The following is a 19,167-nucleotide window of genomic DNA, read 5'->3' as shown; positions in this document are numbered from 1 at the left end:
CAGGTCAGAGATTTCAATGAGATGTGAATTGGTTCAGGATTGTGATGTATGAATTGAGGCAGCTTTCCAGATTGCCTTATCTCAGCTGTCCTTCTGTGAAACATACTATTTTGACTATCTAAATTGACCTCTATTCCATCCTATTCAACAGTCATTGGGTAGTTCATTAAAAAGAAGGTAAAGTAACAAAATGCAAAATTCTGAAAATCAAAGGATGTTAAAAAGGATACTTATAGAGAGGTCATTTTCCCTTTTTTGCCACATGTAAAATAATCCAAAATAGTTTGTGACTGTACTCTAAAGAATTAAATATAAATACTTTCTTTAAACAAATTATCAAAAATATATGTCAACCATATGCATACATACATACATAGATTCAGGCACACATGTTGTTCTGTAAGCCCCATGAAGACAGGGGCTGCATTATTCTCACACATTCCCAATACCTTGCATAGCAGCTGGGCAGCTGGTGGCTGTAGGTGCTCAATATTTATTGGGTGGATGAAAAAAAAACGAGTGAAAAAGCACAAACATTTGGAAAAGCATAGATCTGAAGCAATACATGTAACTAGATTTTAAAGTATTAATTAGAGAAGATTGTAAATGACAATAATAAATAACATTTATAGATTGATTTTCATGTGTTAGCCATTATGGATAGTGCTTTTCTATACTTTTAGTTCAGTCAATCCTGTCTTGGGTTCTGCATGAAATTAGAAGTCTATCCCCTTTCAGGATTAGACCAAACAAGCCTTAAATGTTTTTAATCTCAGAAATTTTAGGACCCCAAGAATATATATTCAAAGACTATATGTGACTTTCAAGGTTTAGAGTAGTACTGGAAGATAGTGGTGATCAAGAAATGTCAGCAATTTGTGTGTGTGTGTGTGTGTGTGTGTGTGTGTGTGTGTTCATCATAGAAGTGGCAGATCTGAGCTTGCCTTCATTCCTCTATCTGAAATTAAAAGCTTTTAGCAAATTTGAGCAAGCAAGCCAATGTGGTTTCCTCAAATGTTAGTCTTTTATTCAGAAAATTGCTGGAGATGTTATGGTCATTTTTTAAATCTTTAGGGCTGGGAAAACAGAAGTAATTTTAATGATTAAATTTACTCAAAGCACTCCCAGGTGTCGATCCACTAGTCCATGCTGAACAGAAGTCCATGTCTTTGCATCTTAATAGTCTCTAAAGGAAGGTGCACCCCCTCCCAAAAGAGATAGATAGACATTGTAAAAAGACATCAAGTCTTTGTACTCTGATAAACATGAAGGTTCTTTACATTGGAGAAGTAGTACTCTTCCTTGCTTAAGAAAGATGATTACTTTTTTAATTTTCTGTAATCTACAACAAAAGGGAAATTAATAGAAAATAATAGATAGTTCACGTCTGGCTAGTGTTGCTCAGTGGTTGAACATTGACTTATGAACCAGGAGGTAATGGTTTCATTCCCAGTTGGGACACATGCCCGGGTTGTGGGCTCAATCTGGGTAGGAAGCGTGCCTGAGGCAGCTGATCAATGATTCTCTCATCATTGATGTTTCTATCTCTCTCTCCCACTCCCCGCCTCTCTGAAGTCAATAGAAATATATTTTAACAAAATAATAGATGTCTCAGGCTCTCATTAAAGACAGGAGGAATGTTCCCCCAAATGCTTTAGTAATTGACATACGACAACCCTATGAGGCAAATACTATTGTCATCCCCCATTGGAGAAACAGACTCAGAGTCAATATTTTTTGAGACCTGAAATCAAGCCAAATGGTAAAACCAGGGTTCAAACATAGTTTCTATGACTCCTGAGCCCATAATCTTAGGTACCATGTGTTCCTTTTCCCTCACACTGACTCCAAATGAGAAAGAAGCATGTGCTGAATTCATTTCTGTGAAGTCCTTCATGCTTCTCAAGAGATCCCCTGGCACATAGGATATTTAGTTAGTTCTCTGTTTGGCCTTTCCTTTTCACATGAGATCTGGCCAGGAGCATGGGCAAAGGGCCAAGCTCTGAAGCCCTTTCCAGATGCTATACACCCCAATAATCCCCTAAGCTCTTCACAGAAGAAAGTCTGAGCTTATTTCTCCCTAACTCCCCATGTTTTAAGGCTCCAGAAATCAACCTAACAATATTCTCATGTGCCCTGTAGCCTACCAGTTAACAACAAGCAACTCAGTCACTATCTGCCACTACCTGGTTTTGCCGCTTACTAATTATAACTTTGAATATATTACTTAAACCCTCTAAACTTTGTCTGCAAAATAGACCTGTAAGAGTGTATACTTCATGGAGTTGTAAGAATTCAGGGAGATAATTTGTTTAAAACACTAGTTAGCAATGCAGGCCATTTAATAAGCATAATGCATTTACAGATTAGCTTGTTTTTATTCTTTCCCCACCTGCTCTAGTGGAGTACAGTAGACTAGAGAGCAGCTCTCAGGGAATAGTCCTGTGCCTTATTCATGGAACACTCCCCTCCCTCCAGAGTAGGAAGAACGAGCAATATCGTCCTCAAAAGATTTCAGAATTGTTATGAACTAGTGACACCAGTGTGCCTCCTGCTCTTCCATTTTTGGAGCGGAAGTGTCTATTGAAGTCATCCTACCCCTCTGTCACCATCGTACATTGATCTTGTGTGGAAGATAACTTTTCCTTTTGTTTCATTAGATTCTGGATGACAAAGAGCCACATCTGAGTCATATCCAGATTTGAACGTGATACAAATCACAAAATCCTGGACTTCAATCCTAATGCTGTAATTAGATGACATCCAGGATGAGGGTGAAGACATGTGGGAGTGATATGAATATATGTGATCAGAGGGCACACTGTGGTAAAATATAAAATTAGCTACAATCCCTGAAGCAATGTGACTGTATAAAAGGCATAAGCTATTTCTTAAATTTGAGTTGGCGCTACCTTGCTTTGCCTAATGTAATAGCAGACATGAAGCAAGCAAAGGATTAAATAATGCTTGCACATTAGAGATTGCCCTCTTTTTCTACTTTTAGACCCTGCAGCTGTTCACATGTAAAGAAGCTCAGGTTATTATGCTAATTAACAGCCCTACCAATTGCCATACATGTGAAGCCAGCTTCACTATTAATTGCTATCTTCTATGGTGAGTTTACTTTACATCTGGAAGGTAAAACTGGGCATGCGTCATTTATTTTGCAGCACTTTTCCCTTAGGAACAAGTTGTCCACAAGTGTCTTCAGTTCTGTTCTGCTCCTCTCATGCATTAATCTTACAGTCAGGGAGGCATTCCATGAAGCAAAGGAAACCATGATATGGCACTGACCAGGTGTGCATGGCATCTAAGAATAACACTTTCCCAAAGAGACAAGCCATGTCTCTCCTCCAACCTAATCTTTATGTTAATAAGAGTATACTCAGGTGATATCTGCCATATCCCTTTGTTTTACAACTCAGTTGGATGATACTCTATAATAGTGAGACTGGTATTATTTACTTGGTCCTTCACAGTTACCAACAATGAAAATGATGCTGCATTTTTCTCTTCTATACATGCAATTATGGTTCAGGTTTATATGGTTTATCTCTGAAAGAACACAGGAAGACTGATGGTTTTTTACATGTCTGACACTGGTATGTATTTGTCTAAACAAAAAAAATTCATTACTATACAATGGTAGAAGTCCAACAGAATTCATTCTGTGCAAATGTTTGTTGTGACTTTTGGGAACCCCTTGAAGACATCAACACATAGCAAACCTATAATTCTGTTTCTGAGAAGAGGACAAATACTCAAACTGCCTTATCCAACAGCTCTGAACGATCATTATGTTGTTCTTTTTTATTTTTTTTTCTATCCAAGACAACACTGATTCAACAAGGCCACTGTCCCTTGACGGTTGGTGACAGTTACATGTGTTATGTAGTCATTTTTCCGCTTGGTGAAGAGAGCAATGAAGTTTTCTGTAGTCACAACTTTTGCAGATCACAAACAAAACAAAGATGAAAAAGGCAGGTGAAGAAAGCAGATTTGACCCACCATTGGCTGCATGACATTCTGGGTAGATGGAAGATATTAAGCAGATATATCGATCCGAAGGCAACTGCTTGTCTATCTTGGTCCCTGCTGACCATCAGCACCCGTAACAACATCTAGCAGATGATGTATATCTACTGAAAGGCAAAAGAAGGGGAATTATTCACATGATTTCTGCTAGATCCTGGTCTCATCCTGGTTAGCAGTACCCTATCTTTTTCCTTAGAACAGAGCTCTAACTTCAGATTCTCCCATATCTGTGGTAAGCATTCAGCCAAAAGAAAAATATAGCAATACATCAGTAATAGTTAATGAAGTAATAACTATCATAACTTATATTATAATTTCTTAAACTTCCCAGAAATTAGGTCTATTCCATGGAAGAAAACAAGAATGAATCAAGAATATTTCCTTGCACTTATTTGTTCAGACACATATAAATAAAAGCCAAAATAATGATAATAATAGGTCATGATATATTTTTTAGAAAATTATAAGCCACAGTTTGCTGATTTACATATGAACAATTCTCAGGTAATTGAGAAGCATTGAATGCTTGGGGCCCTTGTCAGTCTGGCTTACTGCTTTGCTGGGACTCCTGTCTGGCTGGCTGTGCTGACAGTGTAAATCAAGGCATTGTTATTAGATTAACCACATGCCCTATGCTTTTGTTTCTTTGTTTGGAGACAGAGATAGGAAATTTGACTGGGGCCCCAGAGATCTATGGGGGGGGGGGACACAAAACAAAGAAAAGAAGGAGGGGAAAGAAATGTGCAGTGATAAGAGATTTCTGCTGTAAAAATCATGACACAACATGAGTTTGACTCTGGCAGAAGCAAACTTGGCAATGTGGGTCAAGAATTAACCTACAGGGATGCGAGGATAACATCTCCTGAGACATGTCTCTAAATTACATCAAAAACTTCTATGAAGGATGTGTAAGTATTATACAAATTTTTTAAAAATGTATCAGTCCAGTCTGTGTATTTTAACACGATTCTTGTGAGTGTCAATGAATAATAAGTTCCTCTACATATATGGAGGGTAATATAAAGGTTAACCATATACTTCAAAATATTCTGAATTTAAAACTATAATTAGGATATTTGAGGAAGTACTTTTAGCTGTTGCTGTTTAAAGTAGTTCACTGTCTTGCAATTCAATAAAGTAGTAGGAAATAGACTGGAATGAGAACTACATAATCATTATTTGGTTGTTAAGTTAGTGCTTGAGTTTATTATTAGATTTGTTATTTACTTTTCCAAAAGAGGTCCTAGATATTCTAACATTTTCTTGATTTTATTACAAAAGGATTAGGGATATTAATTGAATTTTAAGCTTTTTAAATATTTCCAAAATTATACATTTGATTAGTAACTTGTCACTGTTGCCCTTCATATTTTCAGAGTGCAAAGGGGTGAAATCTCATAATACAGGATTTGCATTGGGCTTGGTGATCTTTAAGGTTCTTTCTTGCCTCAAAACTTTATGAATCTTAAATTTTAAAAAAATGTGACAATGAATAAAAACCTTTAAAATGTCCTCCTTTAATGTTTGTTTTCAAAAGATTTTTTTCTCCTAAAACTATAATAGGTGAAGCCTCCAACTGTGATTGGTCAATTCCACACCCTTTTCTTTGGATCCATCCGAATGTTCTTTCTTGGGGTGTTAGGCTTTGCAGTCTACGGGAATGAGGCTTTGCACTTCAGCTGTGATCCAGACAGGAGAGAAATAAACCTCTTCTGTTACAATCAGTTCAGGCCAATCACTCCACAAGTAAGTTTTTCTGTGTGCCCATAAGCCTTACTCTACACCAGATAAAATTGTTTCCTTTTAAATATAAATTAATGCCATAATGAAATTAAAAATACCTTAATAGGTATAATTTCTAGATTTATTACTATTTTTACCCAGTTGTTTATTTCAGGTAAATTAATTTGAGTTGATTGAGAGTTTCTTCCAACATTTTATTATCTACCGATGTTAAAATTATACTCCAGGCCTGTAATTAGAAAATGGAAATTACATAGCTACTAAAATAAAGTATTTCAACAATATTAGATAATTGGTAGGTGATGATAGTATAATATGACTACATTTTCACAATTTAATTTATTAATTAAAAGAGATATGTTCTTCATTACTACCTTCATTATATTATTTTTATTGCTTATAAGACTTATGAAACTTGGAATTCTTAAGTTAGCCACTCTTGATAATCAATGAATTTTTAAAGTGTATTTTGGTTATATGTTGATTGATTTGACTAAGATATTTCTGACATACTTTAGGTGTTTTGGGCACTACAACTAGTGATTGTCTTGGTTCCTGGTGCTACTTTCCATGTTTATGCTGCATTTAAAAGCATCAGTCAAGAATGCATTCTTCAAAAGCCCATCTACACTGTGGTTTATATCGTCTCTGTTTTAGTAAGAATCAGTCTAGAGGTGATATCATTTTGGCTTCAGATTCACCTCTTTGGTTTCCAAGTCACGCCTCTCTACCTGTGTGATGCTGGATCTCTGGGGGGAAAGTTTACTATTATAAAATGCATGGTACCAGATCACTTTGAGAAGACCATCTTTCTCATTGCAATGTACACATTTACTGTAATTACCATGGTATTATGTGTTGCTGAGGTTTTTGAGATCATTTTTAGAAGACTATGCTTTCTAATTAAGCAGTGACCCAGAGGTTGATTAATTGCTATCATACCACAGTTATTGATCAATCATTGTAATTTATTTTTACCTTATTCAGTGAGTGCCTCAATATCAAACATAAATATTTATTCTTTCAACATACCTCAGTGTGTCCAAAATTTATGTTTAGTATAAAATATGCTAACTTCTAAGGTAGGAATTCTTGAACAAATATTTCAGTCTATTTTAATTTTGTCATGCATTAGATAATATACATAGAACTAATGTTAACTTGTTTAACCACTACTTTTACACTATGGAATACTATGCAGCTTTAAAGAAGATGGATCTCTTACTCTTTAGGACAGCATGGAGGGATCTGGAGAGTATTATGCTAAGCAAAATAAGCCAGTCAGAGAAAGATAAATATCACATGATCTCACTCATATGTGGAATCTAATGAACAAAATAAACTGATGAACAAAATAGATCCAGAGACATAGAAGTATGGAACAGTCTGTCATATCTCAGAGGGAAGGTGGGGCTGGGCATGGGGGGTGGAGAGAGATCAACTAGGGAACTTATAAGCATACTAGAGGCCTGGTGCACAAATTCATGCACCAGTGGGGTCTCTCAGCCTGGCCTGCGGGATCGGGCCCAAACCTGCTCTCCGACATCCCCCAAGGGGTCCCAGATTGCAAGAGGGTGCAGGCCAGGCCAAGGGACTCCAGTGGTGCACGATCGGGGCCAGGGAGGGACATGGGAGGTTGGCCAGCCAAGGAGGGGCTGCGGGAGGGTTTCAGGGCATGTCCAGCCCATCTCACTCAGTCCCAATCAGCTGGACCCCAGCAGCAAGCTCACCTACCAGTCAGAGCATATCCCCCTGGTGATCAGTGCACATCATAGCGACTGCTCGACCGGTCAACTTTCTGCCCCCTGGTGGTCAGTGCATGTCATAGCAAGCAGTTGAGCGGCCTTAGCATATCATTAGCATATTACGCTTTGATTGGTTGAATGGCTGACTGGAAGATCAGACACTTAGCATATTAGGCTTTTATTATATAGGATATGCATAGCCCATGGACACAGACAATAGTGCGGTGAAGACCTGGTGAGGGGGTGTAGAGTGGAGGGAGTCAATGGGGAAAGAAAGGGGGGACATTTGTAATACTTTCAACAATAAAGATATATTTAACAAATAGTACTTTATAGAGTTCTCTGATGTACAATATCTTAATAGACACAGTATTTTGTGGATAGAGAAACTTTTATTATCCCTTTTATACAGAGTGAAAAATTTTGGCTCAAGGAGGTTAATACATGGGCCCAAATTCACACAATCATACTGGAATTCAGAGCTCCTAACTGAAGTTATCTCTCTTTCCACTGAGCCATGAGTTTAAACTTAAGGATATAATTATATTTGTAGTCATGTAAAGTATAACTTATTTAAGCACAAAAGTTGTGAGTTAATTATTAAAAGAGTCATTCTATATTTGATCACTGACTTGAAGAAATGTGGCAATTACATTCTTAATATTATACTCTACTGTTTTCTTGAAATTTTTAACATTAAATGATATGGTAATATAGCCTCCAAATAAATAAAAATGGTATGAAAAATATTGTGCAAGGCTTTCTTGTTTCTTGTTGAAATAAATTAAAATCTCTGTGCTCATAGTTATAACTATCACTTCTATATTCAAGATTATTGAAATGGAAAATTATATTTATATTACATTAGACTTTCAAAATAGCCATGAAATTATTTCAAAGACAATTTTATATCAATTCAGTGCATTTCTTTTTATCTGTCTGCCTTACCAATAATCATCTTCATTTGGTGTAATTTAAAATCTTTATGTATGACTGCCTTCTACTGGTGCCTTATTAGAGAAATAAGTAGAGTCAGTCAATTACTGAGGTTTTCAATCTTTCCCTCAGTATTATTCAGCCTATGTTTGATGTCACGAATTTCTAGATTTAGGATTTTTAAATTCTTCAGGCTTTCTCCACATGAGTACACAGGAGAAAAATCCAGCTTAGCAACATTCAACAAATAGCTGCTGAGTATCATTTACCATTTGCTGCATTGAGAGTTCGTATACAAAAATAACTAAGATTTAGTACCTTTATGAGATCATATTCTAGTGGGAGGTTCAGTGGCATAACAAGAGGGTTGGCTGATAGAAATAGCCCACTCAGAGAGAAGGAATATTTATTCACTGTCTTTGTCTAGAATCCCTAGCCCCTAGTGCTAATAAATAGCAACAATGTTTAGTCCATTTCATTCTTATTTTTAAATTCATTAAAGATAATGCACACTTTATTGTCTGCCCCAAGGTAGTCTGCTACCACCAATCCTCGCACACACACCAATGTCTTCATATTGAGTAATACTTCCCTGCACTGTTGGAAGGCTGGTAATTTTTTATTGGATGCCAGAATGGCCGTTTGACTTTGTTGAATGCTGGAGATATTTTTGTGTTCCATAAGTATACTTAAACTTTATTCTGAGGCACAGTTAAGTTACTTGGAAACAGTTTTTCTTTTGTGAGTTTTTTCAGCTTTATTAGGTGGGAACCGGTGTAGCCCTCACTGAAGGGCCAATGTTGCTCCATTACTAAAAATAAAGCCTTTCTGAGAGCTCTATCAAATTCGCCTTTGGTGCTTCAGAAATATTATTCTTCCACCATTCTCACAAGCTTCAATCCCATCCTCAAACTGATAAGAGTCTTATTACACTTGGGTTGCTATAGCAAAATAGCCAGACTGGATGGCTTATAAACAAAATAAATTTATTTCTCATCGTTCTGGAGGCTGAATCTCTGAAGTCAGGGTGGCAGCATGGTCAGGTTCTGGTGAGAGCTCTCTTCTGGTTACATATTTGCCATTGTACCCTCACAAGGTGGAAAGAAGGTAAAAGAGCTCTCCGGGGTCCCCTTTTCGTGCCTAATCTCCTCCTAAAGGTCTCACTTCCCCACATCATCACATTTCAGGTTAGGATTTCAAATCAGAAATTAACCAGGAGGAAAGTAAAAATAACAGCACAAAATAGAACACTGCAAGCAATAGAGAAAAATCAAACAAAAAGCTGGTTCTTTGAAAAGATCAGTAAAACAGAAGACCTTCTCAGTAGAGTGATTGAGCTAATAAAGGAGAAAATGAAAATTAGACATTTCATAAATGAAAAAAGGCCCATCACAACAGAACATTAAGATGATTGCAAGAGAAACCATATGAACAATGTCATACCAATAAGTTTGATATTTAGATAAAAAGGAGCAATTCCTTAAAAGGCACTGATTGCTAAAAACTTATTCTACAATAACTAGGAAATATGAATATTCTTGAAACTATTAAAGAAATTAAATATAAAAAAAACTAAAAGTCTTTCCACAAAGAAAATGCCAGGCCCACATAGCTTCAGTGGAGAATTCCATCAAATGTGTAAAGAAGAAATAATATTCCACAATCTCTTAGGAATTAGAAGGGAATATTTGCCATTTCATTTAATGAATAATCATTTAACATTGATTTTAAAAATTCTTAGCAAAAATATATTAGCAATTGTAATACAGCTAATATATTATATGTATATCTATACTAATAGTATGGTAATGTGCAAATTGGTCGGGACACTGTCACAGGAATGACTGATCAGCAGGCTGCGTGTGCAGCAGGCACAGGTGGGCAGGGACTTGCAGCATCGGGGACGGGGGTGGGGCCGCGGCAGGGAGGTCTCTCTACACACCTGCGCCAGGGGTCCACAGGTGCTCGAAGAGGCCCCTCTGCCACGGGCCCGGCCTGGGGATCTGCAGGCACGTGGAGGTCCGCAGGCCTCCCCTGGCTCTGGCCTACCTCTTTGGAGCAATCCATCGAGGAGCCCTGGATGGGTAGGCGGGACCTACCTCTTTGGGGCGATGGATTGTGGGACTCCCACACTGTGACAGGGCACAGGCCAGGCTGGGGGACCACCCCACCCCCAACCCTGAGTGCACGAATTTCGTGCACCCGGCCACTAGTATATATATAATGATACTACATCATGGGGTTCAAATGGGGATTATCCCAGGCATAAAAGGTTTTTTTAACATTTGAAAAACAATTCATGTAATTTAACGGGATTAAGGGAGTAAAGAAGAAAACCCATAGTCATCTTAATAGAAGCAAATAAAAGCATATTAATCTTAATACCCATTTAATATGAAACAAACAAAAAACAAAGCTATCACTATAAAAGGTAACCACATAGCCCAGCTGGTGTGGCTCAGTGGTTGAGCGTTGGCCTATGAATCAGGAGCCAGGAGTTCACAGTTTGATTCCTGGTCAGGGCACATGCCTGGGTTGCAGGCTCAATCACCAGTGTAGGGCGTGCAGGAGGCAGCCAGCCAATCAATGATTCTCTCTCATCATTGATGTTTCTATCTCTCTCTCCCTTTCCCTTCCTCTATGAAATCAATAAAGATATTTTTTTAAAAAGGTAAGCATGTAAATTAAATAAAAAGTATCTGAGAAATTCTATATGCAACATCTCACTTAATAGTGGAAGGATGAAATTTCTCCTATAATTGTGGAAAAAGGCAAGGATGTGTACTTTTACCACTTCTGGTTAACATTAAAACTAGAGGTCAAGACAAAATAAAAACAAAATAAATATATATTTTGAATTTATACTTATTAGTAAATGTAACAAAAAATACAAGATATACATATTAGAAAATAATATTTTTACAGAAATAAACATGTACATAGTAAATTCTAAAGAATGTACAAAAAGCTATTAGAATAAATAATTAAATTTATAAAGATTAATATTTCTGTAGAGTAATAAGGAATGAAATTTAAATTTTTTAAAATGTCATTTGAAATATTATTCAAAAATGTGAAACACATAGGGATAGATTTCACAATAGATGTTCTAGATTTGTACAATAAAAACTACAAAACAATGCTGAAAGAAATTAAAGATGCTTTAAATAAGTAGAATAATAAACCACGGTCATGATTTGAAAGACTTAATCTTTTATAACTCCAGCCACTCCAAATTGATCTATAGTTCCCATACAATTCAAGTCAAAAATCTCAACCAGCTTTTGTAGAAATTAACAAGATGCTTTGAAAATTTATATGAAAATACAAAGGATTTGGAATAGCCAACACAATTTTGAAAAAGCAAAATAAAAGTAGATGACTCATACTATGTACTCTCAAGACTTACTATAAAGGTACAATAAGCCAAACAGTGTGGGGTTGGTATGGGATAGGTATATTGGTTACAGCAATACTAAAAGATTACAATTAGTTCTACAAATATATAGTTGTGTGATTTTGTTTTTGTTTTTAATTCACTAACATAATTCAATTATGCTGGAAAACAAGATGTGCATGTTGAAAAAATAAACTGTAATTTTTACCTCCAGTCCTGTCCCAGCCATGAATGTTTAAATAGGCCTGGCCAAGTCATCAGGGTCTTCTCTTTCAGTCTTTTGCAGGAACTTTTAAGGAAAAAACTATCTCTAACTAATAGAATGTGAGTCTCGTGGTACTGGAACCCAAATTTCTACCATATATAGTGTACCCCAAAGATACAGCAATGGTTATATATTTCCTGATTACATTGATTGAGTCCTGTCATTTGCCACCAAAATAGTTGTGACCACAATTGGAACATAAAGTTTTGCTGTGAGATGATCTCACATACACTGGAGTCTAGGGAGTGGTATAAAACACTTACTTTTTTCTATCAAAACACCTGTCAGTTCAAGTATCTCTCCCTTTTCTTCCTCCTGTGGTTGCCATGAAACCCATCTCTGCCCTCTCCTCACTGGCCAAGATTCTACCTCCATCCTGAAGGGTAATGTTAGATTTTTCAGCAAAGGAGAGTTGACGTTTTTCTTCATAGTAAAATATCATAGTGAATTCTTTACTGTAAAATATCAACAAGAAAACCCAACCTAATGTTGTTCATATTTACTTGACTCATAGCATAATTTCAATGTATTATTAGGCTAACAGTTATCTATGTTAATTTCCCCACTCATATCAATTATCCTCTACTGACGGTAGTATGGTGCTTAGGAAAAAAAAGATCATGTGTTGGCAGATGGAGTAAAATCCAATTCTAACCATTTCAATTAATTGGATATTTTGCTCCTCTTCTCCTAGAATGTATGCAATTGAGAAAGGGACCTTGAGCAACCTCCATTCCTGAAAGAAAGTGATTAGAAAAATAACAGAAAGATGCAGCTTTCACCAGGAAGGAAGAGCAACACTTGTTTTTTGGATGTAATATAAAATGGAGAAAAGACAAAACACAAGAATGTATTTTTGGTCTAGAGAGCCATTCAAGTCAGGTAGTAGTGGCTAGGTTCACAGGCTCTGAAACTAAAGTACCTGGATTTTAATGTTGAACACTCATACTTACTGGCTGTGCCCTAGTACAAGTTATATACATCTTATGTCCTATTTTTCTCATCTGTAAAACGATGAAAATGATAACACTACCTTCCTCATAGGGTTGTGATAAAAATTGAGTTGATATAAAGCTCCTAGAAACACGTATGGTACATAGATCTTCAATAAATGCTCACTATATATCATTACTTTGTTGTGGCAGAGATGAGGTGAAACAAATCCTATTTGGTGGCCTTAATCTCAATAGCAGTAAGTACGCTCTTTGACCAAGGCAATCAAGGCAGAAGGTCTGGCTTGAAAAGAGTAGGGAAGGCTTGTAGAATCAGGTGTGTGCTGGTGATTCACTAGGGCATTTGTCCTCAACCCTAGATAGTCCATTAAAATTTCTTGAAGACTTTTTCAAAATACTGATATTTAGGATCCAACCCAGAACAATTAAATCTGAATGCCTTGTGGTGGGACCTAGATATGAATCTTTAAGAAAACTTCTGAGATGATCTTTAAGGACAACCACAGTTGAGAATCAAGAAGTAATACAAAGAGAATAAATGAGAAGTCATAAGACAGAGAAAGACATTTATGGTTCACCCACTCTGCTTTGCTTCATTAATTTCTCTACCAATCCAGCAACTTCTGACTGGAAAGTCAGGATAGTGGGAGTAAGAGAAAGAAATCATAATGGCTTTGTTTGTTTGGGCTGCTATAAGAAAAGACCGCCGTCCGCATAGCTTATAAACAACAGAAATGTATCACCTCCCAAAGGTCCCAAGGGCAATTCACGCCTTTATCCTTTTTTTCAAATCAATAAACCTTATTTTGTTTTTTCCCTTTCTATCCTTCCTTCTGCCATAAGAGGGGTGATGGGGCTTGTGACCACCACCACCACCAACAGAAGTTAAAACAAGACCAACATTCTCCTCCTTCCCACCAGGAGAGAGCGCTGGTGCCTCTCAGACTTTCTCCTGAGCCAAGCGCACTGAGATGGTTTCCTGCGGGAAACCCGTCGTTGACTTGCTGTTGCTTAGCAACGGGAGAGTGGGCGGGACTTGCCGTGCGCGCTCGGGCGCGTGACCTCCCCGCGGAAGCGGAAGTGCCGGCGGCGCGCGAGTAGGAAGTGGGAAGTCTTGGCGTGGAGATGGCTGCGCTGGCCCCGCTGCCCCCGCTGCCCCCACAGTTTAAGAGCATACAGCATCATCTGAGGACGGCTCAGGAGCATGACAAGCGGGACCCCGTGGTAGCCTATTACTGTGAGTTTTCCCGAGTCGCCGCGGCCTTCCGTCCCTCCCGGGGCCCACACGCCTCTCTCGGGTCCTAGGGGCAGGCCCCGCCTCCTGGCTTCGGACTGGATTTCTAACCTGTGCCCCCTCCTCCCGAGGGGTCCCGACCTTTGCTCTGCCCCCGTGCAGGCCCCGCAAAGGCTAAACTCCAGAAGCACCGTGGTGTCCACCGTCCCTCCTGTTTTAGGCCTAACTATTCCTGAACTGACTCCATGGCCTCAGAAACACTGAAACAGACTGCCCGAAGGTGTTTTTGTTTGTATTTTGTCTCTGTGTACACACACGAGCCTCTGATCTCCGCCAGGGAAACCTGACAGTAACCGGGGTAGCTGAGTAATTGAACTGGAGTAGCGAAGGTGGTGAGTGTCCCAAAGACAGTAGCGATGTGGACAAAAGGAATACCGACTAATTTTGTAAACATAGCCGTAAGTGCAGGTTAATTATACAAATGCGAACCAGTTCGAAAACTCAGACATGGTTAAATGGAGAGTATCTGTCACAGCACAAACGTTTTGAGTTTACCATTCCCACTTCTGCATCCAAACTGCTCTCTCCCACCAGTGAGAATTTCTCGTCCTGATACTGCGATTTAGACGTTTGGTAGCAACATTCACGCTTTGGTTGATTGTCATACTTGTAATGTACAGTCGATGCAAAGGAAGCACGGCTTAAAATTGTTCAGACGTTTTTCCTTGGCAGTGAAGAGAGTAGTTCTAGTAGTGTTATGTCAATTTTATTTTAGATTCCCTACTCCAACTTTATTGCACATAAGTAACCTGGCAACTGTAAATCTTTTGAAAAGGACTTTTAGAGTTAAGCTCCACATAAGGTGTCCTCTGTTGTGAATGTTACTAAAGTTAGCTAAAATCTGATCCTCTGTCACCCTGCTGTAGTCCAGGGGTACCCATTTTCATTTCTCACATGTGCAAGGCTCTTTAGAATCTCCATGTTCTTCACCTGGGAGCATCTACCTTTTATTCTCCACTTGGCAAATTCCAAATGGTTAAAAATCTAACCCAGATGTCACCTATTCTGTAGTCAGTAAGTTGAATACTCTCTAGGCTTTGTCTCATTTTGTTCAAATCTTACAGTATGATTTCAGTTGAATACTTATCCGTAGGGACCGTTAATCACTCATTCAGCGTGTATTTATATTGAGCTTGTACCTATGTCAAGCGTTACCAGGCACTGTGGCTACAGTTCCCCGCATTCATGGAGTTTGCATGCAGTGGGATGGAGAGATTAAACAATATGATGAGTATATTATGTAGACGTTTAGAGGGTTATGGAGAAAGATAAAGCAGGGGAAGAGAATAGGAGTACCAGGAGCAGGGTGGTAGGGAGCGCAGAAGAAATTTCACTTTCAAAGTGGTCCGTTAACTTCTTCAGTGAGTTCATATCTGAGCAAAGACTTGAATGAAAAACAGGCTTTGCTCCATCTGGCAAACAGTGTTCTCTTTTCTCCACAGAGGGAATAACATGTACAAAAGTCCTGAGGGAGGGCTGTTGAAGGAGAATCAGGCAGCCATTGTAACTGGAGTGGTTAGAGTAAGGAGAAAAATGATGTAATGTGGACAAAGAGGTAATCGCTTACAACAATGAAATAGGAGCTATTGTCCATGTCTGAAACTAATCCCTATTCATGGGCTCTGTGTTGTATGCCTTTGTGACTACCCAGGGACCCTTTATTTCCTGTCATTGTCCTCTCCCTCTCGCCATTTCTTTCTAAACTTACCCCAGTTTCCTTCATTTAAAAAATAAGAGAAATTCTCACTGTGACATTCCCCTAAAGTTGCTGTCCTGTGTGCCCAGCCTCAAAGATTAGCTTGAAATAACCGCCTGTAGTTGTTTTTACAACCTTATCCCATAGAATCTTATCAGCCCATTGAAATCTGGTTTTCATGCCCATTATTTCACTGAAACTGCGCTCAGCAGGGTCAAGAACAAACATTTTTATTGCTAAATCCAACTTAAAAATATTTTTTAGTGAAACATATTAAAGAACGTATATAGTGGGTGTATGCAATTTAAGGAATAATAAAATGAACATACCCACCATGTTTGATGTTATTAGACTTTTCAATTTTTGCCAGTCTGGTGGACATGAAATGGTGTGTCATTGGAGCAAAATTTGCAATTCATTAAGTCTTAATGAGATTGAGCATCTTTTCATATGTTAATTAATCATTTGTGATTTCCTATTGAAATATTATTTATTGCTTTTGACCATTCTATTTCACCATATGTGTTAATAATCTAGATATTATTCCTTTGTTGTATGCATTGCAAATGTCTCCTCTGAGTTCATTCCATAAAGTCCTTTGATGTTCAAAAGTTCTTAACTTTAAAATATAGCCAGTTTACCACCCTCTTCCCTATGATTTGTATTCTGATTTTCTAGTCCTTGGTTTCCTTTTGTGTAAGTAGTACCTTGTTTGGGACTTTGGCATATTATTCTTTATCTATTTTCTCTATTTTCTACTGAAATTTTGATTACACATGTGTTGCACTTTCCTTCTTTATTTCTTTGTCTCTCAATGCTTTCAGAGTTTGCATCTCTTTGTTTTGGTGTAATTTCTTTAGGTCTGTGCTCATCTTCATATAGGTATTCTGTAGTATAACCCAGGTATTGTGTTTCTACTTTATTTTTTTATTTCTAGATCTTCTGTTATCGTTTCTTTTCAAATTGACCTACCCATTTCTGTTAATCTTTTGTTACTATATTTCTTAAACATTCTTATTTCTTTAAATGTTTTAAATATATTTATATTCATATATGCTGTCTGATAATTCCTGTAGCTGCTGTATTCGTGGGTATATAACTTGTGCTCTAGGCATGCTGAACCCGTACTTATCAGACTTCTGTGTGTAAGTAATTCTACAGGAATCCTTTTCCCAATTCTCAACTCCCTGTTTCTTTCTTACAAGGCTCCTTTGGCTACAGTAGCAATGCAATATGCTGCTTTCTCTTTTTCCACATCCGGTTCACAATTGCCATTCTCCTAGTTTAAAGAAGAAAGACATGCTCTTATGAATCATGAATATTTTTAGGGCAAGTTACCCTGGGGATGAAGGTAGAAAACCTCCAGGTTCCATAAAAAAGAAAAATTTAAATTACTAGTATTAGTGAAGCCTCCATTAATTAAGGTATTAGGTAGAGCTTCCTGTCTTTCCTTGTGTCATGTGGAAGAAAATCAGTCAGAGTAAAGAATAAGCTTTTATTCAAAATGCTGGCATGAGAAAAGATGTCAAAGGAACATTCTAATTTGGGAAAGAGGGTGCTATGTTTTATAAAGGAAATGGGGAAGTCACCTGAAGTTTGTCAAGATTAATCTCAGAAAATGAGGGACTTGTTCTTAGAGATTAGCAGCTTTTGTTTGATCATTTTGGATTTTATCCAAAGGAGTGAGGAGGGACAGTTTGGGACCAAGGTCCTATGCAGCAGGGGTGGGGAGGATTAGCTGTGGGGACAAAGACATGGAAGGACCACACTGGAAAGTTCTCTTATACACATATCTGTTCAGGCTAAAAAAATCAAAATAAAAATACACCCAAACAAACAAAAAAATTAGCCAGTATTGCCATGTGTTGAATTCCCAAAATGGTAAAGAGTTTTTGTGAAATGACCTTACCTTTTCATTCTCTCTTCATTATTAAAGAATTTCATTCCTGAGGTAAGGGAGAAAAGGGGCAAAAGAGAAATGCTTAAGGGGCCATTGCCTTTTTCATCCAAGTGACAAGCTCATGTAGGGATTTGTGACTTAGCAAAATTTTAGAGTTGGAATTCAGATGACATGAAGCACATGGGGATATAGGTTAACGTATTTATTCGAATTGGAAAATTAAGTTGTATTTTTCTGAAAAAGTAAACCTCATTGACTGATTGGTTTGGCATTAGCATCAGGTTTTGTCTTATGTAATAAGGTAGGCATTCTCCATTAACTAAATAGCTATATCTTCAACTCTGGGATGTTCTGCTTTTTTTCAGAAATACCTTTAAAACAAGTGATAAGCTAACTTATTTATTTGCCAGAGGATGTTGAAATAAATGTTATTTCAGTTTTCACAATCCTGTGTCTGTCTAGGATACACGAGAAGCCTCTGACTGAAAGAAAAAAAAAGATGAATCTTTGTAAGATCTTTTTTTTATAAACTTCCTGGGAATTGAGAAAATGAATAATTTTACTGATGGGGTGACACATTCTTTTCTAGTTTTAAAACAAATTTTGAGGAAGACTTAATTGAAATGTCAGCCAAGAGATTATTAAAAACTAGAGACCCGGTGCACGAAATTCATGCACTGGGGGGTGGGGTACTCTCAGCCCAGCCTGCCCCTCTTACAGTCCGGGAGCCCTTAGTGGATGTCCTACTGACGGCCACAGTCTAGCAGCAGAGGCTCGGAGCAGGCGTCCTGTGTATGTGTGTGTGTGTGTGTGTGTGTGTGTGTGTGTATATGTATGTATGTGTCCGCTGGAGGCCTGCCCCCAGCTGCATTGGAGGCTCAGAGCAGGCGCTGTGTGTGTGTGTGTGTGTGTGTGTGTGTGTCTGCCTGCTGGGGGCCTGCCCCCAGCCACACCGTGGAGGCTTTGGAACAGGCGCCCCTCTGTGTTGATCTCTCAAGCTCCTGGCCTCCACTGCGTGTTTTTCTCTCCCTTGAGCTGTGGCCAGGGTGGGGTGCTGCCTGCAGGCTGCGCTTTCCTGCTCATGGATCACTGGATCACTGCAGAGACCAGGGGCAGGCCCTGCTGGGTGCTGCCTGTGGGGAATGGCGATCCCAGGAGCAGGCCCACCTTGGGGCCACCCACCCTCCTCACTTGCCTGCTCTG

The 19,167-nt window shown here is 38.3% G+C and overlaps 2 protein-coding genes across 3 annotated transcripts in view; both read left to right on the top strand.

Moving 5' to 3' along the window:
- Positions 1-4,904: 4,904 nt before the first annotated feature.
- LOC106696294 (gap junction epsilon-1 protein) lies at positions 4,905-6,692 on the top strand. Its single transcript, XM_014451970.2, has 3 exons — positions 4,905-4,943; positions 5,599-5,781; positions 6,297-6,692. Exons 1-3 carry the CDS (start codon positions 4,905-4,907, stop codon positions 6,690-6,692), a joined length of 618 nt encoding a protein of 205 aa, XP_014307456.1.
- Positions 6,693-14,154: 7,462 nt separating this feature from the next.
- Positions 14,155-19,167, top strand: part of VTA1 (vesicle trafficking 1) — a 47,834-nt gene continuing 42,821 nt past the window's right edge. The window contains exon 1 of one of the 2 annotated variants that reach the window (XM_006084406.3): positions 14,155-14,311. In XM_006084406.3, coding sequence (XP_006084468.1) covers positions 14,200-14,311 — 112 coding nt within the window. In that variant the 5' untranslated portion in view covers positions 14,155-14,199. Of the gene's footprint in view, positions 14,312-14,681; positions 14,701-19,167 lie in introns of those variants that run through there. The other variant, XM_023750185.1, reaches the window with a different exon arrangement.

This window comes from Myotis lucifugus, unplaced genomic scaffold, assembly GCF_000147115.1.
Source record: "Myotis lucifugus unplaced genomic scaffold, Myoluc2.0 scaffold_11, whole genome shotgun sequence".
NCBI classification, from domain to species: domain Eukaryota; kingdom Metazoa; phylum Chordata; class Mammalia; order Chiroptera; family Vespertilionidae; genus Myotis; species Myotis lucifugus.
Note: the sequence above shows the minus strand (reverse complement) of the source record. Positions and strands in the feature narration are given on the sequence as shown.